Genomic DNA, 27,493 nt, shown 5'->3' with positions numbered 1-27,493 from the left:
AAAGCACAAAACTGAACTGGCTTGCCCGGCACCCCCAGTGGCAGTAGCATCGGGGGACAAGGTGGGCTGGCCATGCCCAGGAGGGGCGTGAGCATTGTGTGTATCTGCATGCATGCCTGTGCATGCATGTAAATTAGGTGCTGGTCTGCAGTCACATGGTGACTTATGTGCAGGTGGTGCGCAGCAGGGGTCCGCCCAGAATGTGGTAGGGTAAATTGAAACGTATGGCTGAGAATGGTGGAATGGGTTAGTATGTTTAAGTAAACTATACAGAGTGTCCATTAAGTCTGGAAGTATATTAATTGTATTGAAATGTCATATCAACAAACCATTAATTTTATGTCAGTTTCCAGGCCTTATGGCCATGTTATATTTAAAATTTGAACACTCATTAATAGAGCTATGAATGAAGAACACTGGAGTTTTAGCTCAGTCTTGTTGATTTCTTAGGTGTAAGTCTGGGTCAGGGATGAAATTGCCAAATCATGAGTAATGAAAGAAAACGGTCTGGGGCTCGAAGTATCATGGACTTGGCAGTCGTTTTCCCAGTGGTTGAACTTAAATTATGAACTTCAAAATACTTTTGTATTAACTTTATGGGTTTTATATATTGAAAAATGCCATTGCATAAATGGTGCTAGAATATGGTACCCTTGCCTTTCAGGAGCCACAGCAGTCCAAGGTTAGCTTTGATTACATCCGAGTATTTAGATACAGGAACAAATCCAAAATGAATGTATATAATGAGTTATCTTCTTGATTCCATTGCTTTTATAAACATGTTCTGGTGTTGTCACTTGTGCTTTAGCAGCTTCCAATTTCTGTAGTGCGAATTGGGAGAGGAAACCCTCCAACCGTTGCCCTGGGGATGCTGTCGCCCCCCGCAGGCTGGGCTGGGGAGGGAGAGAGAGCAGCAGGCACACACGGTGTGACCCCGGCCCTGCTCACCTTGGCTGTTTTAGCAGAGTCTCTGTTTACACTGTAAAATGTCCACATTTGTCAAAAAAAGTATCCTACTCTGAAATACATGCCCCCAGGCTCTGGTCAGTTTGGAGCCTTGCCTCCCACCTGCACCTGTGGCCGGACCCTTGGCTCAGGGGGCAAGAGTATCCTCTGTGACTTGCCTAGTCTCGTTCTCACCGTGGGAGGCCCAGACAACTCGGGGCTTTGCTGTTGATCCTTTAAGGAAACCTGGCCACTGAGGATTGTAAAAAAAGAGGTAAATAAAAAATAAAGAAAAAAACTCAGAAGGCTGGCTGTGTTGCTGTGGTCCAGTGCCTGCCTTTGAGGACCTTGGGAGATTGGGGCCCCATGATTTAACTTTTCAGCACCCCAAGACAGGCCTGTGACACCTGATGACTTCACAGCGCTGAACCCATAGGAAGTGCTCCCCTCAAATTAGGTACCTGGTTCTGGACTGGGGTCTGGGTGCAATAGCAGTACCATCCCCTGCTCTTAGGGTGAGCTCGGGCCAGCCATCTGTCCTCATCCCTGCCACACGGTCTGTCTTGGATGGGGGTGGGGTGCAGTGAGGTGTAAGCACTTGAGAGACTTACAGGAAGACCTCTTAGGCCTTCAGGGCAGGGCTGCAGCTGCAATCCAGACCCAGCTGCCCTGAGGGTTTGCCAAGGAGAGACCTGTGGGCCATGCAACATTCTCAGGTGTTCAAAATACTCAGGCCAATGGAAATGTACCCAGGAGTGTGATAGCAAGAACGTCTGCACGTTGCCCGAGAATCAGACTTCTACTGAAAGAAGTTAGTGATCTAAAGATGGGGAAAGACAGTGGTCTCTAAAAGGTTTTCTTGGAGATAGAGAATGAAGAATGAGTCAGTAGGGACCTGCCTACCTGTTAGTGGAAGAACTACTGAGTCTGGGAGTCTTTGCAAAATGGTGCTGGGCCCCTGAAGAGCCCATGAGTCGGGCTGGGTGTCTAGAAAGCAGTGCTGGCTTGGTAATGGGCAGAAAAAGACCTTCCTGTAATGAACACCACCAACCATCTTCCTCCTCCTCTGCCTTATTCAGATGGGTTACTAAACCGTCAGGTATAAATCTACCTGCCCCTCTGCTTGTCTGAATTAGGGTGTTGTCCTCGGTTCCAAGGCAGTGTTTCTGGCAGTTCTCATGGCCTCCCACCACCCTAGGAGGTGGGGAGGCGGATCCTGGCTGTGGGTCCTAGGGAAGCCCTTAGGAATATTTTTACAAGCATCAGATGATCAAGGAAATACCAACTGTGTTATGTGTTTAAGGTGGAAGTATTTATACAGTGCGTTTCCACTTACCGTCTCTGTCTTGCTCGAAACTTGGGCCTTTCTGCAGGTTCTGAGAATTGTCTCCCCTCCCCACTCCTCCCTCTGCCTCTTATCTGGACTCAGTGTGAGATCCGATGTGCTGGATCTGGAGGGTTGATTCCAGACTTCTGGCCCCAGGGTAGCCCCAGAGAGGCAGAGCGGAAGTGGCCCTTGGTTGGAAAAGTTCTGGGAGAGGCACTCAACCCCGCAGCTCCCTAGAGCTGAGTGAGGATTTTTCTCCCACTCCCTCCACGACCCTGCAGCTCAGCCTTCCACCCTCAAGGGTGGGTGTGGGGTTTGGTGACAGTGGTGCTGCTGCTTTACATCCACTGTGACAATGTAGAATATTTCTTACCACCTGGGACAATGCCTTCCAAATACTGGAGAGTCATCGCCTCAGCTCAAGAACTAGAGTGCAGTTGAGGGCACATAAAATGCTCTTGTGACCTTGCTGTGCTGTTTACTTAGGAAATGGCACTTCCCACAGGGTCAGAATGCGGAGGAAATAAAAACCAAGCACACTACAGTAGTTGTCAGCTTATTTACATGATCACGTCCTAACTGGGCTAGATGGTGAAACATTATATAATTAATACCGTTGGGCTAGGTGGTGAGGAACTATGAGGAATTACATAATGTAAAAAACATTATATAATTAACACCACTGAGTATTTCTGGTTTTCATAGTTATAAGCAGTGCTAGAATGAGCCTTTTTTTTTTTTTTAAATTCTTAAAGATTTTATTTAGGTTTAGAGAGAAGGAAAGGGAGGGAGATAGGAAGAAAAACATCAATGTATTAGAAAGAGATCAATTGGTTCCCTCTCATATGCACCCCAACCAGGGACTGAATCCACAATCCAGGCATGTGCCCCGACCAGGCATCAAACCAGTAACCTTTTGCTTTGTAGGACGACGCCCAACCAACTGAGCCACACCAATCAGGGCAAAGGACATTTTTTTTAAGCCTGGAAAATAGTAATCATTAACTATTATTATTTTAGCACATTGTTTTGGCAATGCTTCAATGACAGGCACTTTAATACACCATTGGTAAAAGTATAGATTAATCTCTATGAAGGACAATTTGGCAATGTCTATTAAAATTAAAAATGCCAAGAGGAGCCTGAGGACACATGACAGGTTAATTTAATATGATTATCCCGGATGGGATCCTGCTTTCTTGATAATGATATGGGTGGTGCCGCAGTACATCCTGCAAGAAACGTTCCATCGAACTACTGGAACCCGGTCCGTTGTCTATTCTGTGTGGTCAAGTATCTGTGCTGAGGACTGGACATATGCTGTTCCAGATTATTATAGCGCATATAGCGCACACAGCGATAGCTGCAATATCCTTGTCTGTTCTGCATGTTGAATAACCAAAGTCAAAAGATATTGTTGTTGAAGACTCAAACTGTTATGTTTTATTAGGAGAAACTTTGACTTTTTGACTTCACACACTTACGAGGAAAATGAATCAATTAAAACCAGCCTCTTGAGTAGAAAAGGGCAGGTATGTCATCAGCTATGTCAGTCCTGGCAAACATCTGTAAGGCGGGTGCCGGAGCCGGACAAGCGGTCTGCGAGTCCCTCGGGAGGAAGAAGGCGCCCAGGGTGCAAGGTGAACAGGCCCCACCGAGCCTTCTTAATGAATCTTTTGGTGTATTCCTTAAGTTGAACATGGTTAAGGTTCCTGAAGCAGATTTCCAAACTATCCTCCAGAAAAGTTGCAGGAATTTCACTGTCAGTCGCAGGTCCTGGAGAGCCTGCTTCGTTGTCCCCAGGGGACAGTAGGAGTAATTTAATTTTTAACTTGGACAATTCAGGAAGAAGAAAAAAATGGAAAGGGAAGGATGTCTCATTTTAATTGGTTTTTGATTCTAGTAACGGTGAACATTTTTCTTGGCTACTTTTTGGTCCCTTGTATTTCTTTCCTGCATTTTTTAAAATGTTATTTGCCATGATGGTAATCTTTCAGTCAAGTGTGCTAAAGCATCTTGCCATGTTTTCCTCTGAAGAGGTATATTGATTGGCATTCCCACTGGGGAGTAGGACTGCCAGTTACTGTAGGCCCTTGCCCATGCCAAGCTCTACCCAACTCCGATCATGGCCCTATTGATAGGCAAACTTGCAGGTTGCATTCTTTTGCTGAAGCAAGACTGAGCTTGTTTTCATCTGTAGAAGTCATTCATGGGTCATTTCCTGAGTCATTCATCTGCTCACGTCCTTTGCCCCTGTGCTACAGTTTCTAAAGAGACTCCTGTGAGAATACTTTTGATTTCACAATACAGAGAGGGGTGGGAACATCTGGAAGGGAAGGCTGACAGAGGGGTGCTCAGGGCTCTGTGTCCAGCCTTCATCAGGAAGAGGGGGTTAGAGATGAGAAGGTTACAGGAGGTAGGGCTCATGGGCAGGGGACCCGGGTCAGAGCATGTACAGGCAAGGAAGGCCTGAATGCTTGCTTTGAACAGCACAGTTCCAGACTCGGGGTGCAAGGATGAACTGGCCCTGCCCTCCCTGCCCTGTCCCTCCCAGGCCCTCTTCTGCCCTGCCCAACCTTCGCAAACTGAACTGGCATGACTCCAGGGGCAGAATCGCAAAGCTTTTGTTTTCCACAGTTCAAGACATACTCAGTAGGAGAACATTTCCCTTGCTCCTGGATGAAAACTCAACTCAGGGTATCCCATGACCTTTCTGAGCACTCTTGGATAATAAAGAGACCTTATAACCATATTAAGTTGCCAAATGCTATTCCAGTTGTAAAATTGGGAAAAACCCATCTCATAGAGGAGTTAAAGCCATGACTAATTGCTAACTCCTGGTCTGGCCTCCAGGTTGGGGCGGGAAGGAGGAGGCGGGGCAGGAGTGCAGGGGAGCGAAGATCTTACTCTTGAAGGCTGCTGCCCTAAGCCAGCCTCACTTCCTGGGCCTGGCCAGTTCTCATTCTCTCATTCTTGCCTGGGGCTCTTTCAGGGATCTTTGGAGACCACCTCAGCGCCCTCTCCTTCCCCTCTTCTTCCCCCGTCAGGGCCTCTTCTTGGCAGCTCCCTTGACATGGCTGACGCTCTCCCCTCTGACCCACCACTTCTGCCTTTGCAGCTCCTAGGAATCCAGTGGTACCTCCAGCTTTTTTCTCTGAGCTCTGTTTACCTGCTCAGGACCTGAGATGACCCCAGTCAGCCTGTTGATCTGTGTGGCCCAGGTCTAGTTCATGGGCAAGACCTTAGCACCTTAGCTCTGTCAGACTTGGCACGTGCCAGCCAGCCCCAGTGTCCCCTTTCCTGCAGTCCCACTAGGGTGGGCCCATTTCAAGCTCTCGGAGGGTCTCCTGCAAAGCCCTATCACTAGGTTTAAGGTATTGTGCCCCACCCCCTCCCCCCCAGTACACACACGCGCATAACCCCAAAGGCAGAAAGGGCTCCTCTGCAAAGAAGCCATCTCTACAGGTTCTCTTTCTGAATATCTACTCTGGGTCCTTTTATGCCCTCCTGGTGAATGAGGAGCAGAAAAGTCAGGGAGAAGATTTGGGGATGGCGCCCTGTGTTAAGATGCTTGGAGCAGGAAGCTGGGTACTAGCAGGGGCCCCATTTTGTGTTGCGGCTTCTCTTTTGGGGTCAGTGCCCTCTTCCTCTCTGGCTGGGCTCTTGTTTACTACCTGTAGCCCAGGCTCAGCCTGGTGCCCACCCATGTCTGTGCGGGGCCCTGCTGGCAGCAGTCTGGAGTGAGAGGAAGGGCCAGCCTACAAAGGCAGGCGAGGTGGGTTGGGGGCAGGGGGTCAGGCTGCTGGAAATGGCTGGACGGTTGTGCAAGGCTCAATTCCAGGAGGTGACCTCAGAGTTCAGGGAGACATGTGCCTGGAGGAGGCTCCGGTCGCATCCGGGCCCTAGGTGACCAGGAGCACCTGGTCAGCAGACGACAGAAGGAGGGACAGGAGTGAGAGATAGGAGGAGCAAGGCTGGGCATGGAGTAGGTTTCTGGGTGGGTGGTGATGAGGTTCATCAGTCGGGAGAAAGTGTGGGAGGGGTGGGGGAGGAGTGTGCCCAGAGGGCCTGAAGGCCAAGGCCTTTCTGCCCCGCCCCCTCTCCCTGAGATGTTGGGAGGTGACTGGTCTGAAGCTCAGGAACAAGTCCAGGCTGGGAAGACAGCCCCTAGGATTGCCGTGTGCATTTGGAATTGGAAACAGACCCAGGTTAGGTCACCTGGGAGCGTGTAGAACTGCATTCCCAACTAAGGTCTCAGCAGCCCTGGGGCCCGGGCATGGGGCCATCGCTATTCTTTTCCAAAGAAGGCGGAATGAAACAGTGTTCAGAAACAGTTGCGGGGCGAGGAAGGCTGCGGAAATCTGGGCAGTGGCAGCAGGTTGCCGAGAGGCAGACCAGAGCTGAGTTAGGACGGGGCATGGCCAGGTGTGGGAGAGAACCTGCTGTTTCAGTTCATCCTGCATGAACTTGGGAGCTTCTAACCAAACCAGGCCCGGGGACCAGGGGTGCCAGGAGCTGACCCCAGCCAGTGTTCCTCAGCCACTTGCCTTTTTACATGAATGAGGTGGAAGAACTTAGGTGTGTGATATACTGCAGACTTTAATGATGATTACAGTACTGTATTTGTTCGTTCTGTGTTAGACTTTGGATTCAAAGCACCCAGAAGCCCCCGAGCTAAGCCAGCGGGACTAAAGAGGATGCAGAGGAGGGATGAAGTGGGAGATACTAGGAGGGAGAACAGGTGGGGTCAGTGGGACCGACCTGGTGGAGGTGGGGGTGTCATGGAGTAGATTTCTATTCTGGGTGGATAATACAGTGATTCATCTGGGCTGTGAGGGGGGAGCATGGAAAGGGAGCAGATTTGCCCTGGTGGTCGTGTGCTGTGGAGAATGCACAGGTCGAGGCCAGCACACTCCCAGCCTCACATGCAGCTGGGTGGGAACATGCCGTATCCCAAGAGCCATGGGTGGAAAAAAAGATGGCTCTCAGAATTCAAAATTACGGTAGCATTGGAGGCTGTCAAAGGGAAGCATCGTGGAGGTGGGGCTGAAACCTGGGAGTTTAACTCAAAGACGTTATAAAGCAGCTCAGAAGAAAACAGGCTATCTCAAGCAAGTCGAGGAATGCTTACATCATTGTTGATTACAGGGATGTTCAAACACCTTCTCCAGAGAATGTCCCATATGAAGTTTAAAAAAAAAAGAAAAAAAAATGAGAGCCAAGATTCTTTGTGGTTAAGACATTACGTTTTAAAAGAGTCATGCCTGTCACATAAAGATTGATGAGGACAGTCTTTCAGATGTGGGCAGGAAGGACTTGCTTTCGGGTTCTGCCCCACTGGCTTCCCTAACACCCGTCTTCGTTGGGTACCCTTTATAGAAGGGTTGTAGAGAAGTTGAGCTTCAGAGTAGTACTTTCAATATTACTTTAGTTATGGGAAGTAAAAATTCATTTTAATACAGAGTAAAATTTGAAGAAATATGTCATATTTAAATAAGACTGATAGTATGAGAACTATCCCAGTGATTAGTTTTCGCTACCAAGGCAAAGGGTGAAACTTTAGTATCTCCTGTTTGTTGACAAAAAAAAAAAAAAAGGAAATTGTAGCCAGCAACCATGTGATTTGAGGTGTGTAAACAGACCACTGGTTAGAATAAGAAAATGAAGAAGGTAAAGCAATCTCAATTGTATGCCAACTGTTGAAGTTTTACTTACACAAAAATTAGAGTATGAAAGCTACTTAACAATAGATGAGCACAAATACCCCCCAAAATTAAAAAAGTAAAGCATTAATCAATGCTCTTAACAATGCAAAAACTTACATCTGTTAAATACATACACAGCACTTGTTTAAATGCAACACAAATTTTATATGGACCTCTGCAGTCAGTTTTAATCAAAGGCTGCCTAAATATTTCAACCTGATTGGTTTTAACAGTTTAAACTAAAGCCACAGTTTCTCAGTGAAACTGGAAAGCCTGTAAACCAACAGCCAAGCATACACAGAATAAATCCCAATAGACTTAACTTTATTTAGAAAAAAAGTCTAGATCACTACTGATGATCAGATCTGAAAAGGAGAATGAGGTAATTTTATTTTTCCATTTCAGGATCCTGTACCGTGTTCTACACCCTAGATCATACGTGGAATGAGGGCCCTGGGAGGAGCCTGAGTAAGAATGGCCCAGGCCCCTTCCTCATTGGACTGGCGGCCACTGTGAGGCCAGAGCACGGTGTGAGGGGAAGGCATTCTGTGAGTCCAAGGCCTCCAGCACAAACGTGCTCCTTCAGTGAATGAGGGTGGGCTTGGACAGACTCCTGCCTGTGGCTCTGTCAAGGTTTCTGGAGCTCTACAACTAGCTCCTTGGCCATTCTGGCTTTAGATCATAGACCCAAGGAGCTGTGTGTTTGTCCCATAAGCCTTGTGGATGAGGCACCCCCGGGGGAAGGGCCTGCTTCGTGGCACCTGGTCCATGCTGAGGGTGCTGAGTGGCATGCATGGGTACCCCGTGCCTCCTTTGTGAGACCAGGGTGGTTGGAACTTTGCCTTCAGTAGCAGGTTCATCCAAACTGTGGTTCCCCCATGTTCACAGCCCCACACTTCAGGTAACCAGAATCCCCCTGGCTGTAGCGTTTCCCAACTCCAAAGGCACCATTTCTTGTCCCTGATTCAGAGCTGGGGAACATCTACCTCTAAATCTTAGAGTAATCACCAATTTCGATGGGCCACTGAATTTCCACAAAGCCAGACAGTGAATGGGTACAACTGTTTTTGGCTGGTCTGCCTACACCAGCCCCCTTCTTTAACCTGAGACCAGGTATACTTCTGGAGAGAAAACAGGTCCCTAGCTCTTGTGTGCTTCTGTTTTACATGGGCCTGTAGAAGCCAATGCCAAGGTTTCTTAGCAAAATGTACTTTAAGTTGCTTAACTTAAAAAGAGGTACCCTGTAAGAAACATGCTGAATCTCCCTGGAGCCGACCACTGTTTGTGCAAGTGTGTGTATCTTAGGCAGGCTGTTAGTGGTCTTGGTTGATTACAGATGAAGCAGAGAAAAAGATCCTTTGGAACCACTTGAACTTGGCACTAGTAATTTCAACAAATGACTTGGGAGGCCCACCTTTGGTGCTCTTCTTAGCAGACAGACTGCAATGGCTTATAGTTTTAACCTCCCCTCTGCAGAAGCAAATGAAGTCAACTTAAAGCTACACTTCACCATCCTTTTTCATTGATTTTCCCTTCTGAGACTGGACAGCAAACTACATAATTTGTCCCACCTTTTCTGACTTTGAAGTGGACTATTTTGATTGCACAATACAGTTCCTCCCATTTGGAACATCATGCAATTCAGTTCAGACATGCAGCCTTGACAAGGGCAGGCGACAGGCTTTGGTGAGTCTGTCCTCAGATTTCCTCTGCATCCTGTTTTATGCGTGGTCAGGTCAGCTGACGAATCACATGCTGTTTTGCTGCAGCAAATGGCAGGAATAGAGACTCAGCCACACAGAGGAGCATCTCGTGTGTTTAACAGACATGCTGCTCAAAAACATGCTTTTCTGTGGTTCACATGCTTTTCATGAAAACACTGTACATGTGTGGGGCTGCCTGCCTACAGAAGGTAGGCGGGCACAGCTGGTTTTAGGGAGTTGGCTGCACGTGCAAAGCAGATGTCTCAACACTTACCCATTGCCATGTCTTGGAAAGGCCTGCCTATTGCAATTTAGGTTACAAAAAAAAAAAAAAAAAAAAAAAAGGCAGAACTTGGATCATAAAAGACCCCTTTTCCTGAGTGGTGCATCACTTTGGAGACTTTGTTGTAAGTTCAGAGGTCAGCTCACCTGCAAAGAGAGAGGCCAGAGACCAGGCCAGGTGGGGCACACAGGCACAAGCTGTCCTGGGCACTCGTCTGCGTAGAGTTGCTGGAGTAGAAAGATTTTTAAATACAAGAAAATATTTCTCAAGGTCATGTAATTTAATTACCACAGGATACATACTTCCTGTTTTTCAACACAGGTTCTCATCCTCCCACTTCAGCTTGGAGTGGAAAAATAAAAAAACCCAGTCAGAGAACTGCTGAGTCTTTAAATCATCATGTTTCTAGAAACTAAGCATACAGAAAAAGTTACTCTACCGCCACCCCTTCCTTTCCATGGAAAAGATCCCAAATGAAGAACGATTAGGAGGGGAGGGAGCTGTTGACTTTTTCACTTCTTACTCTAAGATATCACTGCATAACTTTTCTGGGACTTCGGGATGTAATGACTATCCCAATCCTGAGAGAGACCCAGAAAAGGCTGCTTGGGAGGACCAAGGAGCTGGCCCCTGGCTGGGAAGCACCCAGGGGGCCAGAGAACATTCAGTGGAGGGAGCTGGACTATGGTGAAGACTAAGCCTCCCTCATCACCCCTGCCCCTCCCATGTCTATTTCTTGGGAGACTCAAGGAGTGAAAAAGTGCATTTACAATAGCGAGACTTGACTTGCCCCCTCCAATATATCCTGACCCAACCCTGGAAGCTTCTGATTCCAAAGGTATCAGTCATTCTTGGACATTTCCCAAGCCAAATCACCTGCTAGTGCTACAACACAACACAACACACACACACACACACACACACCATGGGAGAGGAGGACCTTTGGTACTGGGTGAGCCCAACACAGGCAGTGAGGGGGCGTGCTGGCTTTGACGCAATGATGTAAACCAACGGCTTTCTGTGCCCACATTAATTAATCCCCAACAGGTGAGGGGTTCCTGCCAATGCTCAAACCTCTCAACATGCCCTGAGCCACGTGGCCAGCAGGCCCAGCCCTATTAAGACGTTCCTGGAGCAAGCCTTGCCTAGTTCTTTCTGCTCAGTTCTTGGGCTCCTCACTGATGGCCAGTGCCCCGGAGATCCTGCTAATTGGGCCAGAACACATACAGCTATGGGTCTAGAATAACCTCACATGTGCCCTTCAAAGGAGCAGGGAGGCCCCAGAAGGAGCTGCTCTGACTTGGGCTTGCGCAGAGAAAACCCTCCCTCCAGAAAGACTGCTGTGCACTGCCCGAACTCACTTCTCAGCATTTAAATTAAAAATGCCTTGATGCCCCTATAGTTTTAGATTCTCTTTGTCTCAAGCAATCGCTCAACATTGAGAAAGTCACACCTGGTTTGTTCATGGTGTGCTTCATGCCCTTCTAATATATCTATCAGCTGCGCGATGTGCAATTTAAAAAGAAACCTGTGTTGGGGGGACATGTCTTTGGTCAGCAAAGTCAAGACTGCCCCCTCCTTACTCTGGAAAGTGAGGAGAAGAAGTGCCCCAACTTCTCTGGTTTGATGGCCATCCCCATGCCTCGCAGTCAGAACAGAGGCAGAAGAACCTGCCAGTAAATGGGCTTTGCTTTAGAAGTTAAGGTTTGTGTTTGTTAGGCTGGGATGTCCGCAGCCCAAGTGAAGGAGCTGTGGGAGAAGTCGTGTGCTTCCAGGTCAGAGGTCTTGGACACCTCCTTCACAATTACAGTTCCTTTGTCATGGTGGGTTTGGGGGGTTGCTTCCTGTGTCTCCCAAATTCTACCAAAATATCATCATCTGTAAATCTGTCACCGAAGGGGCGTCTGTAGTAATCATGGTATGTTCTAGTTGCCAATGGAGTCTCTAGTTGATCTTTCCCTGATTTAGAGGGAAACAACTAGCTTCTCCAGTTTAACCTTTAAACTCTAACCCCACAGCAATAGTCACCCATGTTAAAAAAATACTGCTGTTTACTTTTCTATGTACTTTAAAAAAAAAAAAAAAGCCGATACAATTAGACTTTTTCCCTATCTTCTCACAGCTACCCTGAAACCACCCCAAAGCTGTGCAGCCTAATTTTCAGCACCCTTGTCTATGGAGGGTTTGTCCTTGTGGTGGGCACCCCCGAGGGGCATCGGTGTCCAGAAATATGAATGCAACCCAGTGCTGCTCATGGCTGACTTTATGCCCTGACCTTCTCTTTTTCCCATGAGGAACAATAGGATCACACAGCACCGAAAACAATAAACACAAAAGCCTTGTCTTTTTCCTTCATCTTTTTGTGGACTTTCAGTCTCTATATCCCTCCTCACCAGGATCTACACCAGCTGACCCACTTAGTCCCATTACCCAGGATGAAAAATAGTTCTCTTGTTATTTACTGATCCTTATATTGAGGCACAAATGACAGGCTTGTAAAACTGCTACAAGTAAGGGACAATGTTCATAGATACAATATGTTTCACCTGCAGGTATGTGGAAACACAAGCAATCGCTGTATTGTATTAGAGACATTTTATTGAAAATGCGAAAATAGGAAATGTATTATAGCCTAAAATAAATTACATAACATATACAGTATATATTTATATCTTTAAAATATTTTTGTGTCTAGGTTCTTTCAGTCTAGGAATTTTGAGGAAATCAAGAATTTACTGAACTGTGTCCGTATTATTATTTTTTAAAGAAAAAACCCGCTTTCCAAAACTTAGAAAAATATACTGCACTAAATGGATTTCAAATGTGTCATCTCAGGGAATATCACATAGTGACTCTGATACTGTTTATAAAATGTCTTGCTTTATCTTGTGGCGTGAGAGGGGAGTACACCTGGAATTACCTGTACCGCATGGTTATGACTAAGAATGGCTGACCCAGGTAATACATCTACTTCAAAAGTTACAATACGGCAACCTGGTGTTAGAATGAGATTATGACTTAAAGCTTCAGTTCACTGTAAAAACTAAAACGTAGAGTTAGAATGCTCCATTTCCCTTGCTCTAGCGCCATCTTCAGGAAGGTGAGTGAAGAACAAGCCTTGAGGGGAAGCCATGCGGAAGGACGCTGAAATTTGGAGATGCGCTTTTGTGAGCACGGTCACGCGAGCGGGGTATGTACACGGCGGGGCAGGGCGTGGGAGCTCCCTCGCACCCAGGAGAAGGCCAGGTGAAACGCGAGCGCTGGATGCTGTCAGCCGGCTGCTCCTGTGGCATTCCGCTTTCCTACAGCAGGTGATTTCCATCCACCCGCAGGGCCCCTCCGGGCTGATCCTCTGCACGTGCGCAGGGGACCATTGATGACTCCGTCGTGGAAGGCCACCTGGGTTGGCTCTTTCTGCAGCCATGTGACTGCGAAGCCAATCACAGAGAGCCAAGTTGTAACCTGCTGATTCTTAAGAATGAGGCAAAGGGACAGGGCAGCGGTGGAGGCGGGCGTTGGATGGCAGAGGCGCAGTCCTTTGGTTCTGAGTGGAGGTTGTCCGAGGGAGGGGGACAACTCGGACTACGAGGCAGCGCTGTCTTTTGGGTTTTCATGAAGCGGGGGCGTGAAATCAACTGTTTTGTTGGTGTTTACAAAGCAGCGGCGAAGATCATTCCCCAGGTCCCCGCCTGCGTGCGAGCATACCCAGTATGCCGGAGAGTTTACACGAAACCTTTAAATCAAGGCCTCTTTCGTTACCAAAACCAAAACCAAAACCCGAACGGAACAAAACTCAGTGGGAGAGGAGATGATGTGGAAGTGTCATCTCGACTGTCCCTGCAGCGCCGTGTGTCCCATGCTTTATTCATTCTCCTCTCTCATTTCCACGACGTCTGTCCCCTCCTCTGCCGGAGGTATGTCCGTCATGGCCGAGTCCTCCCCATCCACTGCTGACTCGTTCTCCGTCTTCTTTTTCTAGACCAAAGAAGACACATAAGTGTGGGCTGTGACAGGGACACATCATAGCAGAGCCAAGAGTAGGGGGGCCGCCACCAGGTTCTCAGGCTTGGACCTGGTTAATGGCTGGGGTGACCTTGGTTCAACTTATGCCTTTTAGTTTGGTGACTTGGGCATTCACTGGCTGTGTGCCTGGCACTGTGCTAGGCCCTTTGGGGGATCCCGTCTCAGTGGCTCTCCCAAGTGTACTCTGGAATGTACCACTAGCTGGCGGAAACCTGTGTCTGCCTGAGGACACCGCTTCCCTGCTCCCCTGTCACCCTTGTCAATAGGGGCTTTGCTCTCCCACCCTCATCCTCACAGCTGGGCAGACCCCTTTTCCTTGGGATGAACATGGGACCTGATGTTACCGGACTATTCCTTCCTCTGGACCAGCCCCAGGTTTGCTGTTGTTCTGTTCCATCCTGCTTGTGGCCTGTCCTAATTCCAGGTGGCTGCTCTGCCGAGTGCCCGCCTTGGCAGGAACTGGCCTCTTGATGCTTCAACCTTTCTTCTTGGCGGATCAGATTCCCCAGGGCCACCTCTGCAGCTCATGAGCTCACTGGAGAGCTGGTCACTACCAACACCTTCAGCACCACCCACTTCAGGGACACCATCCTCCACCTGCCACCACTGCCTGGCCCCTCCCTCCAGGACCCTGCCCCCACAACCCACAGACCTTCTTGTCCCCTCTCCCCTCTTTCACCACCTTAAATGAAATGCTCAATAACTGTAATCATATCCTTGCCCCTCTTTTCTTTAATCATATTTGCCAGGCAAAACACCAACCTTGGTTAGGTCCAAATCTCCGCCAATTTCAGCTGTCACCACCTGGCTGCCATGGCTGGGGGGGCCCACAGTGGTGTCCCCCAGAGGTATACCCCTGGACCCCTTCTCTTCTCCACCTCCATTCACTCCCTGGTTAATCTCGTCCCTTCTCTGTTGAATGAATAATGTAAGATGGGGCGCCTGCTCCCTGATTATCCATAATTTTAGAAAGGAAAGACATACTCCCAAATAATTAGATACTGCTGCAGGATAAACTACTCATGTGCTAATGTAAATACTGCGCACACACGTGCGTGCACATGTGGTGGGTTCAGGAAAGACTTCCTGTGGTGTGGTGGGAGCTGGGGCTGAAGAAGAAAAAGAATCTGTAGGGGCAAAGAATGGGAGAGGGCATCCCGACACCCAACATTTTCTAGATTGGTCATTCCTTAGTGATCAACTCTGACTTTATCAGGACTTACAAACTCAGGGGACATGGTTGCCAGGGAATCATCTTTTCAGGATTTTCTTGTGTGGTCAAAACCATCATTTCACTTCTACATTTTTTAATTCTCTAGAGGCAATGGCAGAATGCAGGACCTATAATTTTGAGTTGTCCCTCCTGAGCTGTACAACTGCCTTCTGAAGTCAGGCCTGATGTGAGGAATGACCTACATGAACGTCAGGAGGTATCCCCTTGTTATGGCACCTGACCGAGGGCCGAGCCACTTTGCTGTGAGGGTTGTTCATGAGCAGGGGTCTCTAAGGCATGGTGAGTAGTGCGGGCCCAGCTGATGTACGGGATGCATGTGAGGTCTCACCACCACTGTGGGCCCTCAGGGAGCCACCCACGTCTTCCTATACCTGGGAGGAGGCTTCCCAGCCACGCAGGTGCGTGTCTGCCATCACGTCTCACCTGTTTCCGATAGACGTAGCATGCAGCTATGGCGACCATGGTGGATTCTCCCACAAACCCTGCGAGGAGGGAGCCCACACCCAGGGTGGCTCCGTGTACCCTGGGGATGAGAGTGTAAAGCCATTAGATTGTCACAGCTGCGTGGAGGCATGCATAGAGTCGGAATCCAGCCGAAATCCAGGAAAGGTGGGGACCACAGAAGCATCAATCACAGTCAAATCTGCACCTAACAAATGGTGAACCTTCACAGGGAAGGGTCCTGCAGCTTCAGACAGAGCCAGGGCTCTCTCTGCTCAGCCTCTGCTGGAGGCTGGGCCATGTCTCCATCCTTCGAGAGCCAGCAGCACCTCCCATGCCTCCTCTCTGCACAGTGTGGGTTTCCAAGTTGGAGGGACTGAGTAAGGCCCCTGCCCCAGGTGATGGGGGCACATGGTAGGTGCTCAGTGAATATCGTTGTATATAGGCCTGACCTTGAAAGTACTTTTCTAGGATGGATCCCAACAGCCTCCCATCTACTGCTTGAGCAGAGAACACGGCATGACTCTGCATTTCTACTTCTAGGTGTGTTTGGCGATTTCACAAGGAAAAGCAGATGTAAACCTTTCGACAGAGTACTTCAGTGGCAGAAGGACCCACAGCCCCAACCCCCTGGAGACTTACCCCAGGTAGGGCAGGACCACGAGGCTGGTGATGAGGACAATGATCCGCAGCACGGAGCTGGGGGCCAGGACAAAGGTCTTCTTCAGTGTCATCAGCCACCCAGTGAAATGGGCCCTCACAGTGACTAAGGGGAGAACAAAGGACTGGTCAGGGATGACCTGCTCGTCTGGGTCCTGCAGCCTTTAGCTTCCAGCCTCTGGGCAGCACCTGTGGGACCCAGGCCTTGCTGCTGCTGCCCTGGCATCACCTTGACTTCCTGCCTGGCTCCTGATCCCTGCTTATGAGCGGGGGGCAGCCCCATCTGTCCCTGGGCTCCTGCCTCATCATAGCCCTTAGCGCCCAGACAGCAAGCGAGCTACAGGCAGCACCCTCCCTCCAGGGTGACTGTTACCTCCCAGGGGGGCCCGCCTGCTCCTGGGACAGTCCTGTCCACCCCTGCCACTCCCAGCCCCCCCTGCCCCACCCCCGCCTCAAGCTCTGATCCTTCCTTTCTAGAAGAGAAAACTCAGAGAAAAGAACTCGACAGTGATGACATTTGATTCTGAGGGAAGAGAAAAGCTAGACCAGAAGCCCAGGCTCCCCTGCAGACAGTGCCATTGGGGCAGCATAGAGATAGAGGCGTCGGGAGGAAAGGGGCTCCTCTTGTCCACTTCCCTTGTTTCCTCCCAGCCATCCCTGACCACTCGGTCCTTGGTCACTTCCCTTTCTCCTTCCCTTAACAGCTCGCCCTCGCATGCCTCGCCCTCCAGACGTGAACTGCAGGAGGGCAGGGTGCCCAGCCTGAGGGCCTGGAGGGGCCCTGGCAACAGGTGCGGACGGACTGAATTTCGTTTGCGAGGAAACAGACACTGTTATCAGCAAGAAGTGCCCTGAATGTTTATATTGAATCTGAAACTGGAGGGGGTTTAAGGAAGCATGAGGCCTCATTCTTTCTCCCACGGAGGGTGGGGAAGGCCTTGTGAAGGGCGAAGGAAGTGCTCACTCCTGGGGTGAAAATTAGTATCCCTGGTATGCTGGGACAAAGACATGCTGTCTTCCCAGTCTAACGGGATGCCGGCCCCAGGGTGGAGGGTTGCCTGTAAGAGGCACAGACGCACACTTGGCCTTGGCCGAGGGCAAAGGGGAGGGCACACAGGGAGAATGCCGATCTGGTTGGCCTAACCCCAGCAGGCTGCAAAGACAGGTGGGAGCTGATGGCTGTCTACAACTGATGGAGTAAAGTCTAGGCCAGAGGTGATCTTCGGGAGTCCCTCCCCAGTCTAGTTGGAGTTCTTTGGTACCTCCAGCCCCTCCTAGAGTTATGACTGCTTTAATCGCCACTGAGGGTAGCCACCTCTAAGTGGCGGCACCTTCCCAAGCTTGGCTCCCCAGTGGCCTGTCTCCCCTCCAGCACAACAAATGGCCCTGATCTTCCATGCCTTCATTTCTGCCACAGCTGAGCAGGTGACCGAGAGCCCCAGCCTCCAGGAATGTTCAGCCTCTAAGAGCAGGGGCAGCTTGTGGCCAGCTCAGGGGTATCACGGGGCTGCCAGGTGCACCATTGGTTCTGGCCTCAGCTAGCTGCACGGCCCATTTCTTAACCTCACTGTGGCTCTCTAGATTCTGGCTTCTCAGCTCAGTGATTTAGGTGGAATTTGGGGGCAATAACCTTTATAACAGGAAATAACATACATTTGGTACTAAAAGGGAATATAATACAAAGGTCTTCCTCCCGGTCCTGACTCCCCAGGGATCTTGTCCCATTTCCCAGAGGTGACCACTGTTAGCACTTGGGTAGGTTACTTCTAGACATGCAAGCACTTATCCTAAACATATCACATACATTCATATACGAGTGATAACTTTGTTATAGAAACCAACCGATCATTCCGCAACCCACTTTTCCCATTTCATAAAGAACTATCTCATTCTTTATGGTGTGCCTCATGCTACTATATTGGTGTGGGAATGTTCCACCAGCTTCTGTTCTGGCTATGGGCCTTCTCTTTCTGGCCACCTGCCATGGTGGCCTCAATTCTGCCCCTAAATTCTTACCTCCAGCAGTCCCTCTCTTTCTTCGTGCTGCTCCAGATTTTATAGTCTACTGCCCCCACCCTTTACTTCTTAAGTTAATATACCTAAAAATCGATTTTTGAATGTACAGGTCTAAGACTTTTACTACAGGTCTAGATCCGTGTCTCCACCACTATAATCAGGAGGTGGAGCGGTTCTGTTGCCCCCAGATGTCTGACACTGTCTCTTTGGGTCTACTCCCTCTGCACTGTGTTTGCAAATGCTCTCCTTTCGGAAACAAACTATTCCTATTCGAGTTGTTTCTTGAACTTTCATTCTCCTGGATGAGGCCTTTGCATGTTTCCAATCCACTGTGAACATTCACATCGTGGTTTGGACATGACTGTGAGCATTCCAGGGAAAGAAGACTGACTCAGGCATGGAGGTAAATAGGACTTTTTCTTCTGTTCTCTTTTTCTTTACCTGGAATCGGGAAGAAGGAGAAGATACGCAAAGGGACGACACAGAGTTCTGCAAAGGCGAAGTCCACGCCAATGATGTCTATCAAAATCTTCTCGGAGACGTTGGGGGTCCAGAACATCACAAAACAGAGCTGGGGGGAGAGATCATCAACCAGGTTTTGAGGACGTGGCACAGACGAGCGAAATGAGCAAGCCAGGCATTCTGCCCTCCAATGGTGCTCAGAGAGAGGGCGACCCCGCCCACGCAGGTGGCTGGCGCACCAGCCCTCTAGCTGCCATCACCCTGCTTTGTTCTCACCGGCTGACACAGGCCCTGGCCCACCTGCCGCATATGCCCCACAGGGACCCGGTCCACGGGGCAGATGTGGATGCATCTGAGTGGGTAGCCAGGCTAGTACAGGAGACCAGCGTGCTCTCACGGAGGCTGAACTAGACTGCTAACCTGCTCAGTCCATTGGGGGTGGACTGCTTATAAATGTAATTCTTACAGCTTTCACCAAATCACAAACAGTGGCCTGAGAGCATCTGGGTGTATGCAGAACCACATGGAATCAGCACAACTAAAGAAAAGGAAATAGTATTAATTATAGGCCTGGAAAATTTGTAAGGTCTGGTTCAGAGAATAAGAGACAATAGCCACGAGGTCGGGAACTTTGGAGAACAGAGGGGAAGTGGTAGTTTGATGGAACAGTCTTGAGAAAAAGGGATCTTACGTGGACAAGGGAAAGTGGACCTAACATCATGCCGGTTCCATTCAGTAATTCTCCCCCTTCTAAGGTGCAAGTGAGTGATTATACTCTAGACCAAAAGTGAATGCATCATAAAATGAATTACAGTTGTGTCAAAAACAGAACACTGAAGTTTTATACTGTAACATCCTTTAGGCTTTGGGCAAATGAAGTTTCATGGAATTAGGCTGGTCTTATTTGCTATTTCATGTTGAATTGTTTTTTGAAAATCCTGGGGAGGATCTATTATATGTTTCACTTTATAAATGCAATGGAGCTTTTATTCTGTCATGTAGTTTTCAGCATCTGGAAAGAGTATCCCATTTTCAAAAGCGACAGATATACTATCACTTAACCCGACTGCCTGCTGCCTGTACTTACAGCCCGTCTTCGACACGAAGGGAAACATACTTCCTGAGCTGTAGCCAGTTGGAGCTCAAAGGCTTTATTACCTCATGGCTTACACAAGTGGCCTGCTGTCTTTATTCTCATGGCAAAGCTGCCAGTTTGAACCGCTGTGGCATCGCTCACACCTACCGCCCAGCAGAACGACACTGAGTACAGCAGGGGGACACAATTTATTTCCCTGACAAATATTTTCCATAGCAGTAAAGCTGTACAGATTAAGATAAGGACCCCCCTTCTCCCTCCCCACCAAGTCTGGACTTGATTTGCGCCTCAGGACCCACAGAGGATACGTTATCCTGGCTTTCCTCAGTGGTTGAAGTGAGACCCTGAGGCCATACTCTGCTAAAAAACCAGAGTTTCCGGGACAGTCGCTGTAATGTTGCATGTCTTGTGTAGCCAGCGATGATCTGAATGTGAGATAATGTCTCCTGTTGCAATCTCTCTGTGCTTTGCAAAATCACTGTGAAGTGGCTTTTAGGTTACAACAAACCAAGGGAAAAGGAGGGTGTCATTGCATGTCAGAGAGGAGGGTGCAAGCAAGTGTCCGTGGCACAGCCAGGTGATTTTCTCTCTGGGTTCTTGGCATGGATATGTTCACCTGGAGGATTTTTACGGGCTCAGAGGACATGATTGGTAACCTTCGGAGGAGGAAGTCCAATCTGAGGATACAACAATGGTGATCACACTCAAATCACTTGAGATATTTACATATACATCCAGGAACTCAGGCCAGTGACCACAGAGCTGGCGCCCTGAAAACAAAGTAGTGCTGTATGATGGGTCCCTAACAGAACTTCTCACAGGGGCGGTTTCGATACTGCATTTCTAAAATTCCACAGTGTGATTTAACTTGCCACTACTAAACCACTCTGCTCTATCTTTGGTGCCTATCTGTGCCAAGCATGCCCTAGATGTCTCTGTCAAGGCCACATGCCACTGAGGTGCCTCTCCAGAGTTTTCAGCCATGCACACCCAGAGTCTAGGTTGGGTCTTCTAGAATAATGTAACTAAAAGCTGTCGGTTTGGTCTGGGGTTTGAGCAAACACAGGGAATTATTTAAAGGGGATGAATGTCACATGTATCGTATAGAAGCATCCTTTCTCTCTCTGCCTGAGGTCTCTGAATTCAACCTTTGCCTTTGCCAGGCTTCCAGTATGAAAATGCTCCTTGACTTCCAGTAAGTTCCTAAACAAGAGACTATTTCTTGCATTGCTCGGGAAGAAGTACATGCAACATAGATATAGGTATGGTGCTGGTTAAAAGCTGCAATACTGATCTGCAGGTCAATTTTCCCTCAGACAAGGATAGAGCCCTAGCATAATAACAAGTCCAAATGTAACCAGTCTGTTTCAGAAAACAAAAAGCTTTAGAAGTGAACCCAACAAAGAATATTTCAGGAAAGTGTCATTCTAATAAGTTCCCCCAGCGTAGTATTGACTTAAAACATGCCCTCCCAGTTGGCCATGACATGCTGTGTTCCTCAAATATTTGCAGAGCCTAACGGCATTGACTTTTCCAAACCAGAACATAAACCTAATAAACTACTGACAATGGACAGGATTTGTTCCTTTGAGCAGCTGCAGGGTTGGGTTTTCTGCTGCAGAGCTTGCTGTCAATAATATCTCATTAGGAAGCAGCCAGCAAAATAGAACCACCCACTTAGTGCCCAGATCTTGGTTTTTCTATTTATTCTGCAATAAAAGGAACCAGGGCTCCTTGGAGACAAAGCTCATTCTAGGACTAGGGCTGGAAACATACAAGGTGATCAGCCTGGAATAATATGTCAAAGAACACAGAGCCCAGCAGAAAGCGTTCCCCATGGGCAGAGCTGGAACAGTTGGAGCAAGAAAATAAATAATGTGGTACTGAATTATGACCCACAGTATACAATAAATACCCATGAGCCAATATTGATATAAATAAATAGGGACAGATCTCTTGCATGGAATTTCAACTAATTTATGTAGATACTCACCTCACAGAGAGGTGAAGCATCCCTATAACTCCCCATCCAGAGTGTGGACTGACCACAGTGACTTTTCCAAGGAGAGGAAGCAGGGGAGGCGGGAAATATGGCACCTTTACAGTAGAGAGACCTGGCAAACATGACCTCTCTCGGCCAGTGGATCAAGGCCGACAGCAGCGGTGATAAGCCATGCTGATAGCATGTATTCTTGATAAGGTATGAGGCGACTGGCCCTTTACCTCAGTGGTCTTCCGCCCCCAAATCCAAAGCCCCGTCTAACCCCGAGAAAAACCTCAGACAAGCCCCAACTGAGGCATGTGCTACACAACACCTAACCGGTATTCCCTCAAACTGGGAAAGCCTGAAAAACAAGCAGAGTCTGAGACACTCTCCCAGACCAGAGGAGGCTAAGGAGACAAGGTGGTAACATGGATGGGAACCTAGAACAGAAATAGGATGTGAGGAAAACGCCAGTGAAACATACTGTGGAGGCTGGTTCACAGTCATGGATCACGGTTGGCTCCTTAGCTGAGGAGCCTTAGGTGAACCACAGTGAAGTAAAATGTGAGTGAGGGGTGAAGAGGGCAGGGAACTCTGTGCTATTTTCACAATGTTTCTGTCTATCTAAAGTAATTCTAAAAGAAAAAGGCTATTAAGAAGAAGGGGGAAGAGGAGGAGAAAGAGGAGGAGGAGGAGAGGAGGAAGGAGACCTAAGAGTCACTGCTCTTCTGATACTGTGATTCTTCTTCTGAGGACCAGACACGAACCATAATATTCCTGCTTGAAACACTTATTTGTATTTCAGTGTATCTTCATCCCTCATGTAGCCCACTGCAGACATACCTTCTGCCTTCATGATCATGGGCATTCTCTTTTCTTTCATTGATTTGCCTCCTTGGAAACGAACCCCCATTGGGCTGCAGCCGTTGTATTCGTGGCCTTAACATGCAGTTTCTGGTTAGCGTGTGTGCCACACCAGGTTTCTAGTGGGCAACTCAATGAGCAATTTAACCTTTCACAGAAGCAATCCGTTACAAGCAGGCTTTACATTTATGTAGGTGTTTCGCATTAGGGGCAGCATTTAACCTTTTATTTCTAAATCCCTATAATGAGGAACTGAGTTATGATCAAGTTTTACCATAGATTAAGATCCCCAAATAGTATTACAGTGTGCAGTAAGGATGAAGGAAGCCCCAAACCTTACAGAAATAACAGTCCTGGTCTAAGAGGCTACAGCCTGAGCTCATGTGACTGGAACCACAGAAGGGGCATCTTTCCCAAGACCTGCTTCCTCACCCACAGTCAGTTTTGACCTGCCCTGGGACAATCCTAGTCTTTTTCCCAAGAATTTGGGGTTGGGATTGAAGAAGCCAGTTGTTTCTCTCAGCATTTGAACTCGGAGCACACACCAACCCAGCCACAGTGGGACAGCTGTTTCTGCACGCCCCGAGAGGACCCCATTTCACAAAGAACATTAATTACCAAGAGCTCTGGTTTCCAGAACTCCCAAAGCTATTGCCATTACCCTCAATAATCAGAATTAGCAGTAAATCAGAGATTCTTGTCCCCTGCAATTACAAGAAGTAAAATACATGCAGCTGTTTTGAATGAAAATAGCTGGCCCTGGGCATTGTTTTTATCTGGAGCTTTTATTTAGAAAGAAAGGTTCAACAGCCCTTTAATTGGGTTTAAGTCTCCACTGGGTAAACCAGCGGTTAACCCTCAACAATACCACATACAAAGGGGTGGTTACAGCTCAGCTCTGGACTGTGTGCTTGGTGATTAAGCTGATTTACATCCCGGTGCCAGCTCCTTAGGCATCTCGGATGGCCAGACCACCAGTGTGTCTGTGGCCCGATGAGCTGCACAAATACTTCTCCCGTGAGGGGCACAGTGAGCGTGACCAATCGATCTTACTCTCAGTGTTGTAAAAGGTTTCCTGGGACCCTAATAAAATGCTAACATGGAGCCATTTGTGGGTGGTGAGATTAGGGCTGATTTTATTTTCCTCTCTGTACTTTCCCCTGTTTTCCACATACAGCATACATTCCTTTTTCTTTACCAGAAAACTATTTTAAAATAATAGGGACCCTGGTATCTGTCAAACTTAATATGTGCTTATGACCGGGATGTGAGAAGCCTTGATTCAGAGGGAGAGGCTGACAGCTGGGTTTTCATAGCCAGAATCCTGGGATATTGAGTCCCCCATCACTCCACGCCGAAGGTGCACTGATCTGATTTACTTGGGGGTGGAAGGGCCCAAACAAGGAAGGACACTGTCAGATAACACATATGCCTATTTCGCTTGGGAGCTGATGTAGACCCAAGGAACGCCATTTGGCCTTTTGATTCTTAGCATTAAATTATATTCACTGGCTGCACATGTGGCAGGGGTAGTAGGTGGGGGAGTTCATTAAGGGTTTTGTGGGTCTTGGTCATGACCCTAGCCTTTGCTCCCAGACAGCTGGGAGCCATGGGAGATTGTGGGTGGAGGAGAAATGTGATCAGATGGTCCTTTGAACGGGCTGTGTGAGGATGGACTGTGGGGGCCAGGGCAGAAGCAGCACAGTCCAGGGGATACGGCCTTGGGTCATCGGGAGGTGAGCGATGGTGGGATCTGGGGGTATCTGCTGTTAGTGCTCACAGTATGTGCTGAGGGCCCAGTGTGGGGAATGACAGATGTGACGTGAGTGAGCACTGGCTTCCCTCTGGGGACCCTGCGGTCTGTCCTCTGCATGGTTTCTTACTCTCACTGTTGACTGCCACCTGAATCAGAGGTGGTCATTTCTTAGAGCCTTCCTAATGCCAGCAGTGAGTTCATGAGAAGTCACCACATCCCCAATGGAATGACACAGCATTCCATTAGGGTGACTCTTAGAACCAGGGGGAGTCCCAATTTTGAAGGGAAAAAAAAGCCATTCTACTACAGTGCAAACACCTAAAGCCTACACAGCGCATGAAAATGGCCAATGAGCCCACTTCCTGGGGAGCAGCATTATAGAGGGTGACAGGGAGCAGCCTGTAGCAATGGCCAGAGGCATGTGGCTATTGTCCTGCAGAGATGACCTGTCCTCTGAAGGGGGACTGGGTGAAAAGCCATGTAGGTGGGCAGGAAAACCACAGGACAGCACAGGAGGGGGTGATGGGAGAGAAGCCCTTCTGAGGAAGGATCGTTATTATTATTATAATATATAACATACACTGTAATATACAACACATAATATTATATACTGGGTTACAATATATATTATTATTACAATAATATACAGTGAGGAAATGCAAGGGACTTCTTATGTAAGGTCACACAGGTAAAACTTTTACAAACCCCACCTATAACTGAGAGAAACAGCTTAGTTTTCGGTTGAGCTAAGGAGCTGGGATAAGCATATTATGAAGTGTTTACACAGCACCTAATATTCTCAGTGTGGCTTGTTGACTGTCATAACTACTGTTTCACATCTACTTGGAATACTCTCATAAGGGAGTTGATGGAACCACTAGTATCGCACATCTATTGGTAAAACGTTAACATTTTCAGATGTAGTTTTTAAAATCGGTTATTTTTAAAAGACTGTGAAAACTCAATCACCCTAACTATCATTTAGGTTTAATGAAACTGCTAAACAGATACACTCATTAGAGCACTCAGTGCGCCTTTCTGACCTAAGAAGATGGTACAGTCTTAGGAAGGCATATTAATTGAAAGCAAAAACACACTTTAACAGCAGGGGGCGCCATGCACCAAGCCTGCAGAAGGCACCCGGTTGTCAAACTTGCCTATTCCATCTACCTGCAGAATGTTTAATTCTTTCCTAGTTTTAATCCGATTTGAAGAATAGTTAGAAAGTTCCCATCCAGCTTCTGTTTAGCTTTTGCTTTTCCTTGATGGCTAACCGTCAAATGAACTTGATCGGGTTGGGGGAAGAGGGTTTGGGAGGGTCTAGAGTTTCAGTTTTGGGAATTGGAAAGAATTCTGCAGACGGATGGTGGTGATAAGAGCACCATAATGTGAACGTCTGTACGCTTAGAAATGGTTCAGATGGTAAATTTCATGTTAGGTGTATTTTTGTCACAATAAAACCTTTAAAAACAATTAATTGGAACATGCTCACAACATCAGGATGCACTCCTTCATTTGCTAGTTGTTTTAAGACTGCACTGTGGATTTGTATTGTCACTTTATCATGAGGGCTTAGGTAGGTTTGGGGACCAGTCTTACTGCTTTACTCTCTGAGTTCCTCTGAACAAACTAGTCACCCCCCTCAAATCTGCAATATGTGGTGACTTACAAAGTGAATGCTGGACTACTGAAGCTTTGGAGAGAAGTGTGAAGGGGAGCAGAGGGTCAGTGGGAAGGAACTACTTATCAACTATTATACACCAAGAGCTTTCCATAGGTTATTTCATTTAATTACCATAAAAGTCCCAGGGGAGCGGTAGTATTTTTCACTCCTTTACCAAGGAGGACCCCAGGGCCTAGAAGACATGCTCCAAGTCACCCCATTGGTAAAGGGAGGGGCCAAGACTTCAGCCCTGGCCTTGGGGACTCAGAAGCCTCTCTCACACCCTATTTCTGGAACATCTAAAGGTGTCCAAAGGACCCACTGGTATACACTACGCTCTCAGGAACGCCAGATAAGAGCTTTCAATTCAGTTTATTTTTACCTTTGGTCCTGTCTGTCCTCTCCCACGCACAACGGTCATTTTCTGCTGGATAATGTGAACAATGAGAAGGCAGTCGCGGGGCACAGGGGTGGGGCCGCCCAGCAGAAACACAGCCTCAAACACGCCATTCTTGCTGGAGACGCAGGATCAGCATGGCACCACGGCCAGAATAAGGCACATGGTGGCCCCGCCCCGATGGCTGAATGACAGCTTGTGGGGCAGGGCAGCAGCAGGAAGGTGAGGCCGGGTCACCTCTGCTAGTGTGAACAGCATAAACCATGTTTTTGCTATTGTTGACACTATTACGGATGCCCCCCTTTGCCCACCTCCCCCCGGCCCCCACTCCCCACCCCTGGCCTTCGCCACACTGTTGTCTGGCCCTCACCGAAAGGAGCAGTCTCGGGGTATTACAGAGACATAACCTGGTGGCACAGATTCTCTGTCAGCTTCCTGCTTTGAGGTGCCGCCTTTTGCTTTCCCTCCCTGCTGGCAGGGTCCCGAGAGGGCTAACATTCTGAAGCTTTGGGACTAAAATGTTTTAAATATCTTCACCTTGAATTCCACAGTGGCCTCCCTTGATGACACCTATTGTCCTCCTGGCCTCAAGGGCTCTGGCAGGCATGGTGTGCAGAGACAACCCGATTTTCACCAATCACTCAGTCACACTCCTCTTCCCAGCAGCCTCCAACCTGACCCCTCCCAGACAGGGCTCATCGCAACAAGCTGGAGACCCAGTCTGATGGTCCAGGAGGAGCTGGCTGCTCATGTTCAAGAGAGGGACCATGTCCTCATCCAGGCCCTACAGAGAGAGGGTGTCAGGAGGCAAACAGCTGGGCAGAGCGTGAGGCTCACGCTCAGAGAGCAACAGAGACCTTGGCCAGGGAGGCTGTGAAGGAATCATCAGAAAGAAGAAGGGAACCCAGCCCAGGGGAGTGTCACAGAAGGTGAG

The 27,493-nt window shown here is 48.3% G+C and overlaps 1 protein-coding gene across 2 annotated transcripts in view; it reads right to left on the bottom strand.

Moving 5' to 3' along the window:
* Positions 1–12,543: 12,543 nt before the first annotated feature.
* Positions 12,544–27,493, bottom strand: part of ANKH (ANKH inorganic pyrophosphate transport regulator) — a 119,083-nt gene continuing 104,133 nt past the window's right edge. Inside the window, exons 9-13 of one of the 2 annotated variants that reach the window (XM_090276215.1) lie at positions 18,779–18,908; positions 16,304–16,427; positions 15,644–15,743; positions 14,749–14,898; positions 12,544–13,938 (exon numbers count right to left, since the gene is read on the bottom strand). In XM_090276215.1, coding sequence (XP_090132341.1) covers positions 13,825–13,938; positions 14,749–14,898; positions 15,644–15,743; positions 16,304–16,427; positions 18,779–18,908 — 618 coding nt within the window. In that variant the 3' untranslated portion in view covers positions 12,544–13,824. The remainder of the gene's footprint in view (positions 13,939–14,748; positions 14,899–15,643; positions 15,744–16,303; positions 16,428–18,778; positions 18,909–27,493) is intronic. The other variant, XM_090276216.1, reaches the window with a different exon arrangement.

This window comes from Furipterus horrens, unplaced genomic scaffold (assembly GCF_987537825.1).
Source record: "Furipterus horrens unplaced genomic scaffold, mFurHor1.1.pri manual_scaffold_5, whole genome shotgun sequence".
In the NCBI taxonomy this organism is placed as follows: Eukaryota; Metazoa; Chordata; class Mammalia; order Chiroptera; family Furipteridae; genus Furipterus; species Furipterus horrens.
This window is presented reverse-complemented; position numbering and strand designations above follow the sequence as displayed.